Below are 18,242 nucleotides of genomic sequence, written 5' to 3' on the forward strand. Positions count from 1 at the left end.
CCTCAGTCATAAGAGCCAGTTTGGCAATTGCACATAGTAATTAATTTAATTCAAATACCTAGAGGGGAAAAAATAATTGCAAAACCTGCCCAGAGAGTTTGGTGGTTGTGGGATGGTTCCCATTGGCAAAGGGTCAAGGTAAGGTCCCACCCATTGCCTTTGTGTTCCCATGCGCGGGAGGAGCACTCGGCAGCGCTTCCTGGGAGATTTCCCTCTCCACATGGTTACACCCTTGGCTTGGGCTCATTGCACAAGTATTTTAAGCATGCTGATAAAAGCCCAGCAGTCGCTGCCTGGCATTACGCGAACACCTGGCTGCCTGTTCTCTCTGGGAGCTGGGGATCATTTCCCCGTGGCTGCCCACGTTAAATATCCTGCTCAGCTCCACATCTTCTTGCATATAGGACGATGTTCTCCTCATCCTTCCCAGGTGTGTGGCGACAACACCGTGATGTGTGTTTTAGTGGAAAACTAATGCAAGCAGCCCAAATAATCATACTGATAGTAAAAGAAAAATTGCAAACATTATTTCATAGATGGGCACAAGTTTATTGAATATGCTGCCAGCTTGCTGTTCCTCCAGTGTTGGGGGCTAATGATTTTCTGGCTGGCCTGGTATTTTCTGCTCCTCTGCACATGACAGCTGTCCTGAACAAAGACTGCAGGACAAAAGAGCATACTGGGTGTGTGTGGGACTGCCTTGTGTCCCGGGGGATGTCCTGGCCATCCATCTGCACGTGGAAAAAACCCTTGCCTTTGCCAAACTGGAGGTGCTTCCCCATCCGCCAGGTTCCTGTTAAGGATGCAAATGTGAGGGCTGCTGGAGGGGAAACCGGCCCAGCCAGGAGAAGGGCTCGCATATCCATCCAAATGGAAATATCCGTTCTTTTTGCAAAGGGCGGTGGGGGAATATCTCAAGGGGGTTCTGTCTTTATCTGTGGTTTTATTTATTTATTCTTAAAGACCTAGTTAGGTTGAATGCTCTCACTCCTGCTAGAGAGCTGTTTCTCTGTTTCACACTAGGGAATAAATGGCAGTAGTAGCTTGGGTGGAACAGGACCCACTCAGGTAATTAAGAGATTGGAAGAATCTGTGTGATTTACTGGGAAGGCTCAGACATGACCCTAGAAATTACCTCTCCATCCCTAATCCCATGCAGTAGTTACCAGCCCTGCCGGGCACAACGTTGATCAGCATCCTCTGGGACCAAAGACATCCCTGGACCCTGGTGACAGCAGTGGGAGCACCCACTTGCCTTTTGGGCAGTGCTGATTGCCCAGACTGCTCAGGAAAGAACTGAACTGGCTTATGGTGGAAACTGGTCCCCATGCCTGCAGGAGTCCCTAACCGGAACAAACCCTAATTGGACTGCTATAAATGAATGCAAGAAATTATTTGAAGTGATTTGCTACTACTGCAGGGGAGTAGCATCAGGGATGAAGGGGATCCCATGTGCTTTTCCATAGCAGGACTTGCTCTCACCCCATGTGTCTCTGCCATCTCTCCTAGGTGCCATGCTTGGGATTTGCGCCTCAGTGCAGCCCTTGACCCGGACGGTGGGTCCAACCATTGGTGGAGTTTTATATAAACAATTTGGAGTCTCCTCCTTCGGCTATTTACAGCTAATGGTCAATTTAGGTTTGTTTGTTTACCTCTTAAAGAGTAAAATCCCACTGGGAGAGATGAAAAGCCATTAATACAGTTGCAAGAAAGTAAACCCCTTATTTTTTCCATAGAAATAAATTCTTGAGTTTTGTTTTTGATTCCGTGGACCTAAAATAAAACAATTTGAACAATTCTTGCATTTTGCCAACATTTGCATCTAGAGTAAGAGACAGATCAGTTTGCAAAGCTCTTGGAGCCACGCTGGAGCAACTGGGGGCCATGGGACCCCTGGGGTTATCAGATTCCTCCCACCCCCCTGCAGCAGCGGATGTCATGCCAGGCAACAGCCCCAGACCCTCAGCTGTTGTCAGGCAGGATTCCTGCTTAGATTCACTGAAACTGAAGGGATTAGGAGCCAGTGTCTTTGCTCTGGTTTGGCTTTTAATTTCACCGCCCTGAAATGGTTCCAAGAAAAAATGGGGGGTAAAACACATCTGGTTTTGAGTATTGTTTTGCTGCATTAAATGCACCCCCAGCATTCTCAGGTTAGAGGGGACACTGAGGCCAAAGGCTTTCAAATGCTGTGGCCAGAGGTTTGCTACATCCACAGCTCAGTCATGTGCAACCCTGCCTCTGCTTGAGCTGCCAGCAATGTGCAAGGAAGATGTAAAGCCACGACGTACCATGCCACAGTGCCAGAGCCTCCCTGCCACTTCCAGAAACTGGGCCAACCCTCCTTCCAGGTTTTTTTTTCCCCTCCTGTACTGAGTCTCTCTTGCTTTTACTACAGGCTTATGTAATTACATACTTTTGCAACTTCCTCTGGTACAAAGTCTCCTCCAAGATCTGTGCTGATATTGGGAAGGGGAAATTACCTGCTGGAAATGACCAAGTTTCAAGCAAGTACTTTGCCTGCTATGCTCATAGTCCTGACTGCCAGAGTTGAGTCGTGTGCTGAAGCATTGCTCTCGAGGAAGCCCAGGTTAGTTAGTGAGAACTGAGCCTCACAAAAGAAAACTTCAGTACTTTAATCCAAAAAATCAGCTGTTTTTTTTCTCCAAGCTTCTTGGTCCCGGTGCTATAGGAAAAGAGCCCGCCTCCATTCTTCAGTTATCCTGGAGAAATTTAACTCTGTCTAGAGACGGCAGAGGTGAAGGAAGAAAGGAGAGCGAGTTCAGCTTGCTTTGCTACAAAGCTGAGGAATCCAGAGAGCGTTGGCGCTCTTATCCCGAAACCAAGAATCCAGTTTTGTGCCTCAGCACAGCACTGAGCTATGGGGGCTGGGGGAGAACGCAGGGCATTCGCAAAGAGCAGCATTTTCCTGTGGCAGGGAGCTCCTGTGCCTTCTGCAGCTGCCATTGCTTGGTTTTATGGGAAAGAGCTTCTAGAGGAGCACTTATGCAAGCTGTGGTAGGCTTTTCTATCTCCACCACTGACCAGAACTGAACCTCAACACATTTTCCCTCCCTGGCTGGGAGACAAGGTCAAACACAAATGGGTTATCTGGGCATTCTCTACCTCCCACTGCCCAGTACAGGGCACCAAAAAGCCAAGCCCTACCCACTCTTTTTAAGCCACTTCACCACTGCTGTATCCACAGATATGCCTCAACAAAAGTTACTGCAGCCCAGAGTACAGTAATAAAAAGTGAACATTTCAAGTAATTTATTTGGAATGGACACATTAATGCAAAAGCAATATTAAGACCAGTAACTGCTGAAAGACATTCAACAAAATAAATACAAATATAGATACTACAAATAATTTAAACTGTGTTTAACACCACCAGTCAGTGTTGAATCTTCCTTGCATCTCATAAATAGAAGATAATAGTTCACAAAGCTGTGCCACTCAAAACACATGGACGCTTTGCTAGAAGTCCTGTACGAAAGTCTTTGGTTTTTCTTTATGCATCTCAGGCAAAGCTCAGGGCTCTTTGCTCAGCAGCCACAACGGGCTTGGAGAAAACCAAGCTGCTTCCAGCTCTCTTCTTTGCTTTCCTTCATTGGTACCCTATCCCATTTCAGTCCAAGACACTCGATCTGGTTTATCATCCAGTGGTATTCTCTAAAGGTAGCAAGAGAAAAGTGGGTTAGTTAAACAAGCAAGGCACAGGAAAAAAAATTGGGGGCTTTAAAGGGAGAGTGAGCACCAAGCATTTATTTTCCCAGATTTTTTTTTTTTTTTTTTTAGCAAATTCCGTGAGGAAAGCACTGCCAAGTGCCATTTCTCATTCCCCGCCACCCCCACGCCGTACTCTCAGCACAGGAGCCAAAAGGGGCCAAACCCTGTGCGCTGGCTCGGGCCGGGGCAGCGCTCCCCGCAAGCCCTGCCGGGCAGCACGGCACGGCACAGCACAGCACGGTACAGCACAGAGGAGCACAGAGGAGCACGGCACAGCAGAGCACGGCCCGGTTTCGGGGTGCGGCTGGGCACCCCGCGGCTCCCTCCTGCCCAAACGGGAGCGCCGAGCGCGGCGAGCCCCACGCCCGCCCGCCTTCCCGAAGCGGCCGCAGGTGAGCAAAGCGATTAAAAAGGCAAAGTGAGAAGCCCTCGGACGCCGCGGCAGGAGCGCGGAGGGGCCGGGCGGGCTCACCTGGGGCCGGGCCGGCCGGGCGAGTGGCAGCGGCTCAGGGCGCCCGGGCCAGCCGCCGCTCCTGGGTGCCCGCCGCCTGCTCCATCTCCTGGCGGCTCTTGAAGTCCTGGATGGCCCGCTTGTTCTGGAAGTCGATGAGGGCCATGGTGATGGAGGCGTTCCAGCAGCTCTGGTCCGGACACCGAAAGTCAATCTCCTTGCGGTCCTTGGTGACGATGGTGAAGTAGATGTACTTGCCCGTGCGCTCCACGCAGTCCACCTTGAGGATGGAGCCGAAGCCCAGCTCCTTGCCCTTGGCCCGCTTGTGCCCGTCGGGGAAGAGACTGAGGCTGTCCTTGGTCAGCACCACCAGCTTCTTCTTCCACAGCTGGAAAAGGCTGTCGCTCCGCTTCTCCAGCTCGCCCTCGCGGATCACCTCGGCTTGCATCTTCATCCTCGCTCCCCGGCGGTGGCTCCGGCTGCTGCTCCGACTGCTGCTCGGGCGGCGATGACCGAGGCGCGCCGCGATGGGAACAATTTATTGCAATGAATCAGCGCCGGGCGCCTTCCGGTGCCTCCCCCGGGGAGCCCGGCCCGCCGCCCCCTCCCGCCCCGCCTCCCGCCCGCCCCCCGCCGCGCTCCCGCCCGCTGCCGCCCGTGGCCGCGGGGCTCTGCCATGGGGGCAGCGGGAGATCCCCGGGACACGAGGGCAGCGTCCTGCAGGCTGGCCCTGGTGGGCCGGGGGTGCAGAAGGGGTGTCTTCCCCGGGGGCTGCCTCCCCGAGGGTCTGCAGTGTGCTGCTGCCGTGCACGGGTGCACAGCGGCCACCGCATGAGGGGACCAAATCCTTTCTGCCCATCACGGATGCACCCCGCGGTGAGGATGGGGCCACTGTGATTTCAGACACACCCCTGTCTTGCCGCTCTGAGCACTCAGATCCCCACTGGGTACACGACGCTCCCAAAACTGTGTTCCTATGGCCTGGATCTTGGCATCTTCACAGCATTGGTCTGCCCTGGCACCATCTCCACCCGGGGCAGAGGGGTCCGAGCCTCGCCGGTGGTGGGGTTGCTGCCATCGCCCATGGACATCTGGTCTGAGCCCAGCCCCTGATCACCCCCAGAGACCAGCCAGGGTCTGACCAAGCCCACCAGCTTCATCTGAGACCCTTCACTGAGCTAGCTCTGCTCCGTCACCATCAGCCCTTCCTTCGTCCTTCCCTCAGGGCAACCCACCTCTCCAGTTTGGCATCAACACTGTTTCCCCTTATTTTTATCCCCTGCAATCACTGGATTTATCCAATTTTCCTCACCCTAGCCCACTGCCTCCTCCAGGGAAAGCACCACAGTTATATAGCCTGACCAGTGCCCAGCACCATGGGGAACTCACTAAAGGCTGTGGCAGCTGGAGGTGATATTTAAGAGGCACATGTGAGCCTGCAGTCCCTTCCTCTTGGACACCTTTCATCTTGTCATTCCTTCATGATAGTTGACACAAGTCTGTTCCAGCTTGCCAGCCATTGCCTTGATGCTGCAGCCGAGGGCAGGGCTGTGCTTAATGAACTTGTTCACGGTGTTTCTCCAGCAGTATTTGCTCAGGAATGCACCATGTGCAGCATCACCCTTTGGACTTTGAGCCCTGCTCTCCTCCGTCGCCACCTCTATAGGTGTTTGCAAGCCAAACCCCAGAGGTGAGCTATCAAAGGAGGGCCAGGCCCTTTTGAAGAGGTTGGCAGCATTCCCAGGGACTTCGGCAGGGTCAGAAGCCCATTTCCCGGGAACAAATCAGAGCTAGAGCCAAACCCATTTCCGCTGCAAATCACTCATCTGCTGGAGTATAGGGCACGCTTTGATAATTCACTGCAGCGTGCACATCTGTGGGGAGGGTCAGAAAAAGGGTGGGGGCTGTGGGATGCTCTTGGGATTGATGAGTGAATAAGCCAGGAATGGTTTGGCTCAGCTTTTCAGGGAGGGATGGGCTGGAAATTGCTCTGGGAAGACCACAGTGGCCATCACTGCTTGTGGGGTGGGAGAGAGACTGCAGAACATATGTGGGGCTGTGCCCTGGCATGTGAAGAGCTGCAGGCTTTTCCCTGAAAGTCAACACTGTATCTCACTTTTCAGTGTGATTTATTTTGCTTCAGTGAGGGGAACAGCCCAGATTGATTTTTAATTAGGCTGCACATCTACATTTTCAGGGGAAATGCTGGTCTGCTCTGTAAAACAAGTTTCTGACCAAGAGGCCTCATAAGAATAAGGGAGCTAGAGCCAACCAGGAGCAGAGCTGGATGTTAAGCAGAAATCATTAGGATATTTTTAATTTGGCCCCAAAATGAAACAGGGAATGGTCACAGGAAATGGAACACCACTTCAAAAAGAGAAAAAAAAAAAACCCAGGCAGCAAGTCAGGAGCATACAAGGAACATCTGGAGGAAGGCTGCTGGTGTGGAAAGGCTGCAGGACTTGGCATGTTTTTGCACACCTTGCTTCAAAAGTTCCAGTAAAAAGACCTGAATTTGCTTTTAAATGAAACTTACATTTGTATATGCAGGGTCAGCAGCCCACTTTGGTCTCTGTTTCCGCTTTTGCTTTCATCTGAGTGATTTTTCTTGTGCATGTATCCATCATTTTGAAATATTTAAAGCCTTCCCCAGCTGTAACCTCAGTAAACTTGCCTCAATGCTGGCCAAATTAGAGAACTGCTAGGGGAAAAGAAAAAAGGGAGGGGGAGGATGTGAAAAAATGGCTCACAGTGTGGAAAAAGGCAGGTTCTTGCAGAACAAGGACCCTAGTTCTTAACATACATCCATTGTATGAAGACTTCACTATTTTATCCAAGATGGGTTAGTTAAGTGGCTAAAAGAATAAAAAGAAAGTCCAGTATATTAAAGTACCATAATTCTAAGTCTCCGGCCTTGTGAGCATGCAGGAATTCTGTAAAGTAAGTTTTAGAATTTTATTCCATTTACTGAGACAGAAAGCAAAGGTGACTGATACTGAATCCAAAGTGGGCAGCAGAGCTGAATCATGAGCAATCTCCTACAGGAACATTTCTCAGGAAAGAATGGAGAGCTTCAAGGGGCCTAGAGCAATCTGGTCCAGGAAACATGGCAATTGCTTACAAGTAATCCTAGTGTATGCCCTGGTATCTGGTCACTGCTTGTACAGGTATATAGCGTTAGTTTTGCCTGAGAAAATAAAAAATATTGATATTGCCCTATTTTTTAAATAACAAGGATTAATAACCGAGGTGAAAAGCTGGCAGCAGGGTGCTGATTTAATCTCAGCACGGGGAGAGAGGGGTGAGAGATGTGAAGCAGCCCTGCATCTCACCCTGGCACATAGCTTGGCACCAGGGTCACAGCATGGGGTGAGTACGTGTCACTAGAGGATGGCTTTGATAATGAATGGCCATGACCAAGCTAATGAACTCTGGCTGATTGCAGCTCAGGTGTGTGCTGCTGTCTCTGTCCAAGCTGGGGCTGGCAGCTGGGAGGAACATGTCGCTCCCTTCACCTTGGGTTTAGTTGTGTTACCAGTGAGGGCGAGAGAAGAGATTGTTTTTCTTGCAGCCCAGCACATCACCATGGCTGTGCCCTGGCAGTGTGTGAGCTCCCAAACACAACCACCATGGCTCCCATAAGTGTAAAGTCATCAGGCACCAGCCCCTCACTGCCTCCAAATACATCGGCAGGAATCTGAAAATTTAGGAATTTGTCTCTGTTGTTAGAAAGGAGGGGGAAATAACACAGTGGTGAGTGTGAACCAGGAGAAGGTGATGGGAAACAGACTGATATTCAGCCAGAGGAGCCTTGTCCCACATTTCCTCTCCCTCTTCCCACGCTCGCCACGGGTGCCAGCACCACCCTCTGCTTTGCCCCAAAGCAACTTCCAATCTACCAGGGGCATTTTTAAAACCCTAAATGGCAATTTGGCATGGAAGTGTGGCTTCATCCTCTTCCCAGGAGAATGGAACAGCATTGGCTCGCTGAGAGGAGGATGTGTGTGTATAGGGATTTTTTTATGGGTGTGGGATGGGATGGCCACACTCAGCCTCGATGGGTGGGCTGGTGGTGCCAGCTCTTGCTGGCTGCATGCATGGCTTTGCCATGACACATGTTTCTGAAGTGAGTGCCCGCTCCAGAGGAGGGATTTGATCATCATTTCCGAGTATGAGGCATCATGTACCCTGCTCCTGGCAACATCAGGTTGCCTTAGCTACATGAGTCATGGTAACAAAGCACAGCAGCCATGCAGGCACTGCCAGGAGCAGCCCATGCTTTAGGGTCAAGGATGAGGATGGATGGGGATCACACTGAAAAAAAATGGGGTTTTTGTCAATTTAACTCCACAGCAGCTCCCCCACATACATATCAGCAGGACCTGCTGCCCTTTTTTGTGGGATTCAGTCACACATTTATCCTGCTGAGGTTTCCAGCTGGCCCCAACTCCCTCCCAAAAGATGCAGGAGCTCAAGCTGCAGGCATCAGCCATTGCAGGGTACTGGCATTCCTGCAGCTGCCTTGGGTTTATTCCCATTGTGCCTCTGTAATCCTGGAGCCATGCATCTCCTCTCCCAAGGGTCTGTCCCAGGAGAAGGACCCCCAGTGTCACCGGCGTTAATGCAGATTTCTCAGCAGCAGAGGGAAATGGAGACTGAAGGCTGTAAAATTGCTTTTATTATAATGATTTCAACATGACATCTGTAGGGGAAAAAGCTGGTTTACAGGACTGACATTGTAATCCTGGCAGCTGAAGTCGATTAGTAACAGAGAAACATATGGTCTTGCATTGTAAATTGCTGCCCTCCATGTTTATATTAGGGCGTTGCTGTATCCACAGGCACTTTTAGCTGGAGCTCAGCATGGTGACCACTGGGTCTCCTAGGAAACTTGTACTCAAAAAACCCTAAAGAGCTGTAAACTAGAAGTGTGGGTTGTTACTGGGGAAAGTCTGTGATGAGCAGAGATTTTTCATGTTTTTCCTATTTTATTTTATTTTTTCACATCTTTATACTCCTTAAAATATTTTTGGGTTGATTTTCTTTTTTTTTTTTTTAAATGGACCATTCCAGAGTATCTCTGGGAAGTTTCTGGTTATAGTTCCTTATAATTTTCATCCTTGAGAAATGTCCTGGGAAACACTGATGCTGTTGGGTCCCTCCAAACTCCCCTGGTGAGCTGGTGGGTGCCAATCCCTCTGCAGGCAGGACCTCCTGGAGGGGCGTGGAGCCCATCAGGGCCAGCTGCCCATCATGGAGATGCCCTGTGAGGGAGCTCAGTCTCCCTTTGGGCTATTCAGGTGTTTCCATTAACACAGAGGGAGCTCAGGCACTTCTCTCCAAGATGGCCAAGCTCAGGTGAAGAAGCTCTTCTCTTAGGGGCAGTTCACTTGGAAAGACCTCAGCCAGGGGGATGAAGGCCACCGAGGCTGTTTGTTAAGTGATTACAGTAAAAGATACACAGCAAGGCTGGAGATTTTGGGTTAATTTAAACAAGGGCAGCAGCGGAAGCATCTTTGCTCAATCTGTGAGATTCTTTTTTTTGGTACCATGCGCAAGCCATGGATTAATCAGCAATAGCACGTAGCCCTGCTTGCTCAATTTACTAATATTTATCTGACTAAGACCCTTTTTTCCTGAGAAGCTCGAAATGTCTCATCCCACTGAGTCAGTGTGTTACCATTACGTGTTGTAAACTGCTGCAGACAGTCATGGAGCAGTTGTGAGGGGCTGGGAAGAAAAGATGTCATTTCCAGTAAGTCTGTCCTTGGCTGGGCTCTGCAGCAGACAGCCAAATAAGGGTGGGAATGTTCCAAATCAAACCTGCTTAGGAGCACTCCAAGCACTTAAGTTCCATGCTGGGATTAAAAACCAAGGTGAGAGGGGCTGTTTTGCTCTGTCTCTTCCCAGCAGCCTGGGCATGACTGTGTGTGTAGTGTGTTCCCCACACTGTGTAGGTGTTTAGCTTGATTACTAAAATAAAAATGGAGAAACGAGCCTTGTGTTGTCTGGTCATTTCAGCTGTTGGTACCTCTCCTAATACAGATATCTTTGAGCCTCTTTGCCCAATTTCAAGCACATTTGGCAGAAATACAACAGGTAGAAAGTTTCTGCAAGGTGCCTGTGTAGCTTGGCCCTGCTTGGAGGAGCTGGGATTCATCTTCATGCAGGTGAGGAAGGCATTGACCCCCTGGGCTGTGTTTTTCCAGGACTGCTGTATAGATGCTGACAGACCTCAATATAGCCTGTTCTCAGGATCATCTTCACAAAGCAGCTTGCTGAGCATCGTGGGGGGATCTGTGAATACCCTGAGATGCCAGTGGGGAGGACAGACCTCCAGCCCTGTGGGACCCATGGTGACTCAGTCCTTCCCCTTCTGCTGAGGGAATGGGAAGCCCAGGCAGTGGCTTGCCAAGCACTGCCCTGAACAGTGAGGTTATTTACTGACCTCTCGGGATGCTGTCAACATTTTCCCATGCCTAATGAGCTCAAGGGATGGTTTAGGCTACAGCTCACAATTTTAAAATGATGGGACATTCCCCCACTGAAGCATTCAACTTCCCATACTAATTCTGTTGGGACAAATATTTGGGATATCTTTATTTTTCAGCAGCAGGAATAAATGTCTCAGACCTCAGCCTGGACTCACACTGATGAGCTCTTTGCATAGGAAGTCCCTGGTGTTTTCAGCTCATGCCATTGAGGCTGACATTGCCTGCCTGCTGCCAGCCAGCCTTTTATTACCCTGCTGTGCCACAGCAGTGGCTTTTCCTGGAGATTATGAAGGGCCAGGCTTTGCAGAAATATGCTGACATCGCATACTGAAGGTCGCTGCTCCACATTACCTGTCCTTTCGAAATCTGCCAGGTCAGGGAGCTGGCTTGTAACCCTTTTTGTCCCATCTTTATCCGTGTGTGGGGACTGTGGCAGGTCCAGGCTGACAAGTGCTGGGATGTCCTGTGTCACACAGGCGTCAGTGTGACCCGTGTCCTCTCCCGGCTGTCCTGACAGTGCTCCCTGCTCCTCCTGCCACCCCCTTCTGATTTTTGCCTATATTTTTAAACCGTGTATAAACTTTTTGAGTAAACACTGAAAAGGATCACAGGGCTGCTTAACCACAACATCAGCAAACTTCAAGGAGTTGAGGGGAATACAAGGTCATGGTGCTGTCCAGCTTTGGGATGTTTTGTTCCTCCAGGAGGGCTGGGAAGCCATCACAAAGAACCTTCTCCAGTGCATCATTCCCAGCAGTGGCCAGGGCCAGGCTGTGGGAAGTAGCTGGAGGGGAAAGAGCATCCTTTCCCTCCTGGACAGCTGGGCTGTGTGTGGCAGGCCAGGTGGAAGAGCTGATGCTGTGTTTCACGTCGTCCTTTGGCTGCCAAGTTTTCTTTCTGCAGCCGGGACACTGCACTGTGGCAGGTGTGAAGTGAAGTAGTTTGATAAGGGTTTAGGATTTTTTTTTCTGTCTCTCCTCTCCCGAGGCTTTTACCTTTTTGCCAGTGCTCCCACTGGCTACCATTTCCTGGCTACCATTTCCTGGCTACCATTTCCTGGCTACCATTGCCCTGCTGCTGGCCCACCAAACCTGTGCCTATGGCCAGCTCTCTGCTGCTGCAGCCAGTGGGAGCTGAGGATGCCCTTTTGCCTGGCTGGCAGTGCACAGGAAGGCTGGGGGAAATGGGTGTCTGATATGGTGCATTAAAAAGCCAAAAATACTCTCTAGGCATCAGCTTCAGGTCCTTCAGTGAAATCCGAAAGCCATGGGAGAGAAAATAATCCTAAAAACATGGGATAAAATGGAGAACGAGAATCAGCAATGTGTATTTTCCCAGTTCTGACCAGTTTTCCTGGATCTATCCTGTCGCTGATTTGTTTCCTGACTCCAACCACCAGATGAAAGGGTTTGGAGTGAGTTCCACAGTCCTGAGCTGTGGATGTCAGTGTTCATAAGCTCCACATGCTTCTCAGTTTTTATCTGTCCTTTGCCTCTTGGCTCATGCAGCAGGGGATAGCAGGAGTCCGCTTGAACCTCGTGTTAGTATTTGCCAATGGGGCTAAAATGTAAAAGTCAAACTTTCTTCTTTCCTGCTGGTTACTCAGCCCATTTCATGCTCAAACATCTGGCCCCACCTGGGCAAATATTTGCAATGAGTAGCTCAAGGCATGTCCACTGAGCTGAGAGCTGGGGCTGGGCAAGCATTAGTGATGCTCTTATTCTCCTCCTGGTGGTCCCTGTGACACTTGGCTGAGCCAGGAGGAGTGAAAGGAAAATCTTAAGCCTTAAAAAGCTGAGGAGTTGATTTTTTTTTTCTGCTCTGTTAGAGAGCTACAATTTGGTGGTAGGGAGAAATGGGTTTGAAGAAACCTCTGTGTGTTTTGTAAAGGGAGCAAAAAGCCAGCTTTTTGCTGGGAGTCTTTTGGAGATGGGTTTGTGCCTGGTGGCCCAGGGCAGTCTGGGAGCCCAGTGACTGCAGCATTTACGAGTGGAAAAAAAGATGAAGTGAGGAAGTTTGTGATAAAGCAGGGAGGCAGTTAAGAGGAGGAAATGAGGGTGCTTGGCACATAACCTTGGCCAGGCTCTGCTCCCCAGGGACGAGCCAAAAATAGATTTCCCTGGAGGCAGGGCAGCCAGCGCCCGGGGTGAAGCCCTGGAATGATGAGCTGGGGGGATGCAGCTGTGACACACACAGGGGACCCGAGTGGGGTGGGACAGAGATGTATTGATCAGCCAGGGGCATCCTGCTGCTTTACTGGGGGGCAGCTTGGTTCCCCAGTCCCAGGGGTTTCCCCTGGAACCTGTCTCCCATACTTGTCCCTTTTACATGTCCTCTGTCAGCTCAGTGGGGCTCCATCCCAGGGTCTGGTATAGCTGCAGGGGGGTGGGGAGTTATCTGCATTGACCTGAAAACTCAGGACCTTTCTAACACAGTATGACAGCTTAAACCACAGAACCCCCTTTCTGTGGGGTAATCACTGAGAGCTGGCTGGGACAAATATCACAAAAGCTTAGCTATTAATTTCGAATTGCTGGTGTCCTTTAGAAGAGGGGTCCTTTCCTGGGGCAAGGACAGGTGGCACTGACTGGCATTTACCAGCTGAGATGGGTTTATCTGAGCTTCTCTGGAGCTGTTGTAACCAGGGTTGCTACAGCAGGGGTAAACTGCTTTAAATTCCCTCTTTCCTCAATCCATTCATTGACTATTGGACATTAGAAGCCTGGAGTCCTGCTGGCCTTTGGAGCCCGGAAATAACCTCCAAACGGAGCAAAACGAGTTAAATGGCTTGGCAGGCAGCCAAGATGACTAAATCATTCTTCCAGCCTTACTGGAGCAGGAGTCAGGCATGGAACCGGACACATTTCCCATAATTGGAAAGCCTTGGTCAGAACTGCGGATCTGTGGCTGCAGCAAAAGCTGTTGTGGGCTGTGAGTGGCCAGAGAGGCCATGGGCAGGGCAGCTCCAGAAGGGAGATGCACATCCATGACTGTGCCTGCTTTGCAAGAGCAGCAACCAAAGAACAGAAATAGAAAATCACGCATTTGGCCAAAATACTGGAAAACGAGGCTGGAGTTTCCAACACAGACACTGCCAAACCCCCTTTCACTGCCAAGGCCTTTCTAAAAGCCTTTTTGGACTCCCACAGGCACATCTCCAGCCTCAACTTTCCTCGTGAGACCTTGAAGTGAGAAGCTATGTGAGGGCAGGAGGGAAAATACTTGATTTCAGTGAGTTCATCTCCTTTCTTCCTGCCGTGAAGGACAGGACTTATCCGTGGCCACTCCAGCAACACGGCAACAGCCGAGCACCCTGTGGGAGCCGTGTGGGTGCCTCAGCACTCACAGCTCATTTAACCACCCATTTAACCACCCTGTCGGCGCCACTCGGCCCACAGCACCACGGAAACCCATCATCACCGCCGCATGCTGCTGGGAAATGGGCACTGGAAGAAGAAAACCAGCACCCCCTGGGCTGGTCCCCTGGGTGGAGGTGTCCATGGCACTGGGATTTTTGGCTCTGGCTGGGCTCTGAGCACATTTCTTCGCAGCACGCCCAGCCCACAGCCTCTCCCATGGCTGATAAAGAGCTTGACCTTTATCTTTGGTGACTCATGGCTGCTCCTGTTTCACTTGCCCGTCAAGGGCCGGGTGCCTCCTCCATGGGAAAACTCTTTAAGTGTTGACCAGGGGCAGGAGAAGCACAGCCACACCTGCTTCCAGAAATCCCCTTCAGCCACAGCCGTTCCACCACTTATCCCCCTTGGGTGCCTCGCTGCTTCTGCTGCTCCTCTCATGGTGTGAAGCCAGGCTGTAATGGTGATGGCTGCTCACAGATGATGAGGATGAGGATGAGGATGAGGATGAGGATGAGGATGAGGAGAATGAGGATGGGATGCCCCAAGGGAAGGCGCTGCTGACAGCGCCCTGTTTCCATAGCCTGAACTGCAGGAAGGTGGTTTTATTTTCATTCTCCACAAGCAGTTGCTGCATGTCATCTTGGATCAAGTGATTTCTCATCCAGCAGTAATGAGGGAAGAAAGGGGGGAAAAAAGTCTTAATCTCGTGAGAAAGCTGGGTACTGAGATGGAGAAACAGCTGTCCCCGTGGGAAAAGACTGCATTTCTCTGGGAGATAACAGGTTGTGGGTCACTGTAAAAATGTCCCCTCCACAAACCAGGCTGTGATCGATGATTGCTGAAGGCAGCGAGGGCGATGAGCTCTTGTCGAGCATCTGGGACCCCAGGGCAAAGGAAGTGGGAAGGCAGGGAGGAGGTTTGTGCTTGTAGGGGGCTGGCAGGGAGCCCGCAGCGGAATCTCAGCCCCGACCTTCCCAGGGAGGAGGCTGCTGGCTCAGTGCTGGCTGTCCCAGCTCCCACCCGGCTGTTTAAAAAGGCAGGTTTCACTTTTCCCCGGGTAAAGGCGACCTTGTTCTCCCATCTGGCGCGGGGCTGGGGCGGCTGGCCGGCAGCAGGGCTGACTCAGCCTGCCCACGCAGCAGCCGCCAGCCAGCTCCAGCTCTATCTGCCGAGCAGGTGAACTGCGCATTGCTCACTAGGACCTTGCACCTCGCCCTCTTTCCTTCCCTTCCCTTTGCTTTTGCCCCTGCCCTCGCTGGAGCCACTCTCCCTGAAGAGGCACTGGCCACAGGGAGCCCTGGCCACCTTCCTTCCTGTCCCGAGGGCACAGATGGCACCGGGTGACAGCTCGGTGGTCCCGGGGCCACCTGGCCCTGCTAGCCAAGGGCAAACCCGGCAGCGGCGGCTGGAAAGCGAAGGGCGCAGCGCAGCCACAGAGCCGCCAGCTTTTTTTCGTAATGATTTTTTATCTCTGTCGAGAGGAAGTCGTAAAGCGATTATGCTCTATTGAAACACCATGAGGAAGGACATCCCAGCGCACGGAACCAAGTCAAGGCCAAAGCTCCAGCTTCCCGGCTGCCAGAGAGAGCAATAAAACAGAGACTCAGCCGGCAGCTCGGGCCCTCCAATTATCACTGCTTCCCAAGGGAGATTTCTACCACGTGCCTCCATTTTTCCCTCTGCAGTCATGCTTCAGGACAGACAGACAAGGCGGTGTCTGCCGGAAAAACGAGCACGTGAGCTGGGTGGGTCAGTCCCACCTTGGTGCTCACTGTGTGGGGTCACAGCCAAGGTGGTTCTGTCACAGGGCAGCTGCCTGCTGCTTGGCAGTGATTGAAAAATAAAATAAAATAAAATAAAATAAAATAAAATAAAATAAAATAAAATATGCTTCTAACTGTGTCTCTGCTTTAGCTTTTACTCACCCACCCCAGCAGCTCCTCCTGCCAACAAGCACCCAATACTTTGTCCAGGAGGCGTTTCTGGCTGGTGCAGTGTGTGGGGAGGGCTTAGTTTGCCTTCGGAGGGCTTTTTGGGGTTGGGGTTTTTTTTTGTTTTGTTTTAAGCTATTTGCTGCCCCTTTGATCTGCTGGCTCTGACACAAGGAAAAAAAAAAAAGCTGCAGCTTGCCTGGGGGTGCCGGGGTAGGATCTACAATTGCCAGTAGCATGCCTGGGAAGCATCTGGCATCGATCTGCTGCCGCCAGTCAGCCCAGAGCCCTCATGAAGCCCTCCCAGCCCAGGGGGATGAGGGAGGAGCCCCCCGAAAACCCTACTGCACACCAGACCCAGAGATCTCCCATTGTGCCTCTGACAAGCTCGAAAGGGGTCGGTCCCCCCTCCCCTGCATCAACACCCCCTTTAATTAAAAATTGAAATCATGTAATTGCCTCTTCATTAAAGCCAATTAAAGCCCGGCTGACAAGGGAGGAGGCGGCACATTTTGCAACTTGCCGCGGAGATGAGAAAGCGCACACCGCAATTACTGTGTCTGTTTGCTTTGCCTTCCCCAGCGTGTTCAGCAGGGCTGCCTTTGAAATCGGAGCCGCGCTGAGATGCTGCTGGCAGGTCCCTTGCAGCCGGCAAACCCCGAGTACAGGTCGGGCTGGGTGCTGGCAGAGGCACATCCTGGTGGGAAAAGGAGGCCGGGCTGCCTCCTCTCCTTCCCCTGCCTCCTGCAGCCCTGCAGCCACAGATGAGGCCACTTGTGGAGGAAGGCTGCTCAGGGGGATGAGGGGTGGAGAACAAGACTGGGGGCAACACTCGTTGTGCCCAGCCGTGCAGCTCTGCCTTTTGGTCTCCCAGGGATGCTTCAAAGCCATGGATGGCTTTGCCATCACCCACCATGCACCCTCACGGGTGATCCCCACCCCTGCTTGGATTTGGGAGCAGTGCTGACCTCACGCTGCGAGGTGGGGTGAGCATTCAGAGGGCTGCTCGTTTGCTGTCCCCAGCTGTAACAGCAATCATTTCCCAGGGGTTCAGTGGCAGGGAGTTTATTTGTAGCCTCTTCAGCCTCACTGGGGGAGAGGGAATGAAACACCTGCCCAGAAGGGCCAACATGAAGCTGGGGGTGGAGGGAAGGTGGGTTCCATCCCCTCTTTTCTGTGGCCAGGAGATCCCAACACAAGCCAGGCCATCTCTGTGACAGCAGGAGTATCCAGCCAAAGCAGCTCCAGCAAATCTCCAAATTCCACACACGTGGAATTCTGCAGTGTTGCTGGCTCCATGATTTCCCTTCATGCTGCCCAGCTTTGAAACGCCTGAGCAAGCAGCCCTTGCAAACGCTTTATTGCACACACGCACTTGCCTACGTTTTGACCTGAACTGTGCTTATTAACCTCTCTCTTTTTTTTGGTATAATAACAGTCCAGTGTTCTTTGTAGGCAATCTGCCTTCAAAGATCTCCTTTTTGATCTTTTCATAGGCTAAGCAACAATTCATCCCATATAAATCTCAGATTGAAAGTACATAATTTGCTTTTCCCTGCTTTTTTGAAGCGGTGAGAGATGAAACAGCTCAGGGGAATGTCAGCAGCAGTTATATCTTAATTGTTTTTTCTCTGCATCAAAACACCTTGAACTATTCACTTGTGTGCAGGAGCTCTGCATGACCTCTTACAGCAAGTGCTGTGACTCTGCTAACAAGTTATATCCCATCACCAACTTCAGCACTTGGCTTTGGAAGGACCTCCAATACTCATTTTTCACCCAGCCTTACTTCTCTTGCACTCTTTCTGTTCAGGCAAATCAAAGGATTTGGAATGTGCCTGAAGTCAGGAGAGTGAAAAGGAAGAAGGAAGACCAGATAATTGGGTTAAATAAAAAAAAAGTATATATATTTAAAAAAAGGAAAAAAATCCCAACCCCCTCCTAAGTGTGGCCTTAACAGAGTTATCAAGTAGACATTAATACTAAACACCTAAGCAAGTTCTCCTTCATCCCTGAAAGGTGGATGAACAGCGACTGAAAAACCAGAGTGAATTTACTTTGTAAAAAGATCAGTTTAACAGCTCAGAAGGAATATTGCACAGTGCAAAATCTTGAATCAATGACAGACCAGACCATCCTATGCTTTTCGGTTTCTGCCCCAGATAGAGGCAAAATTTTTGTTCCAGCCTTTAGGTCATGGTGAATCATGAGTAAATTCTTTTCCCTCCTGTTTCCCTTCTCTTCAGCCCTTTTTCTTAAGCTGGGATGGGTCTGCTAT

General features: G+C 50.9%; 2 protein-coding genes across 2 annotated transcripts in view; one reads left to right on the top strand and one right to left on the bottom strand.

Annotated features, from left to right (window-relative positions):
• SLC67A1 (solute carrier family 67 member 1) overlaps window positions 1-1,797 on the top strand; it is a 57,704-nt gene extending 55,907 nt beyond the window's left edge. The window contains exon 10 of the mRNA XM_085062901.1: window positions 1,510-1,797. Coding sequence (XP_084919027.1) covers window positions 1,510-1,697 — 188 coding nt within the window. The 3' untranslated portion in view covers window positions 1,698-1,797. The remainder of the gene's footprint in view (window positions 1-1,509) is intronic.
• Window positions 1,798-3,238: 1,441 nt separating this feature from the next.
• On the bottom strand, window positions 3,239-4,726 carry PHLDA2 (pleckstrin homology like domain family A member 2). Its single transcript, XM_085062903.1, has 2 exons — window positions 4,202-4,726; window positions 3,239-3,672 (listed from the first exon to the last, which is right to left on the bottom strand). Exon 1 carries the CDS (start codon window positions 4,632-4,634, stop codon window positions 4,236-4,238), a length of 399 nt encoding a protein of 132 aa, XP_084919029.1. The 5' UTR covers window positions 4,635-4,726; the 3' UTR covers window positions 3,239-3,672; window positions 4,202-4,235.
• Between the last annotated feature and the right edge of the window lie 13,516 nt (window positions 4,727-18,242).

Source organism: Lichenostomus cassidix, chromosome 5, assembly GCF_008360975.1.
Source record: "Lichenostomus cassidix isolate B80296 chromosome 5, HeHo_3.0, whole genome shotgun sequence".
Taxonomy (NCBI): Eukaryota; Metazoa; Chordata; class Aves; order Passeriformes; family Meliphagidae; genus Lichenostomus; species Lichenostomus cassidix.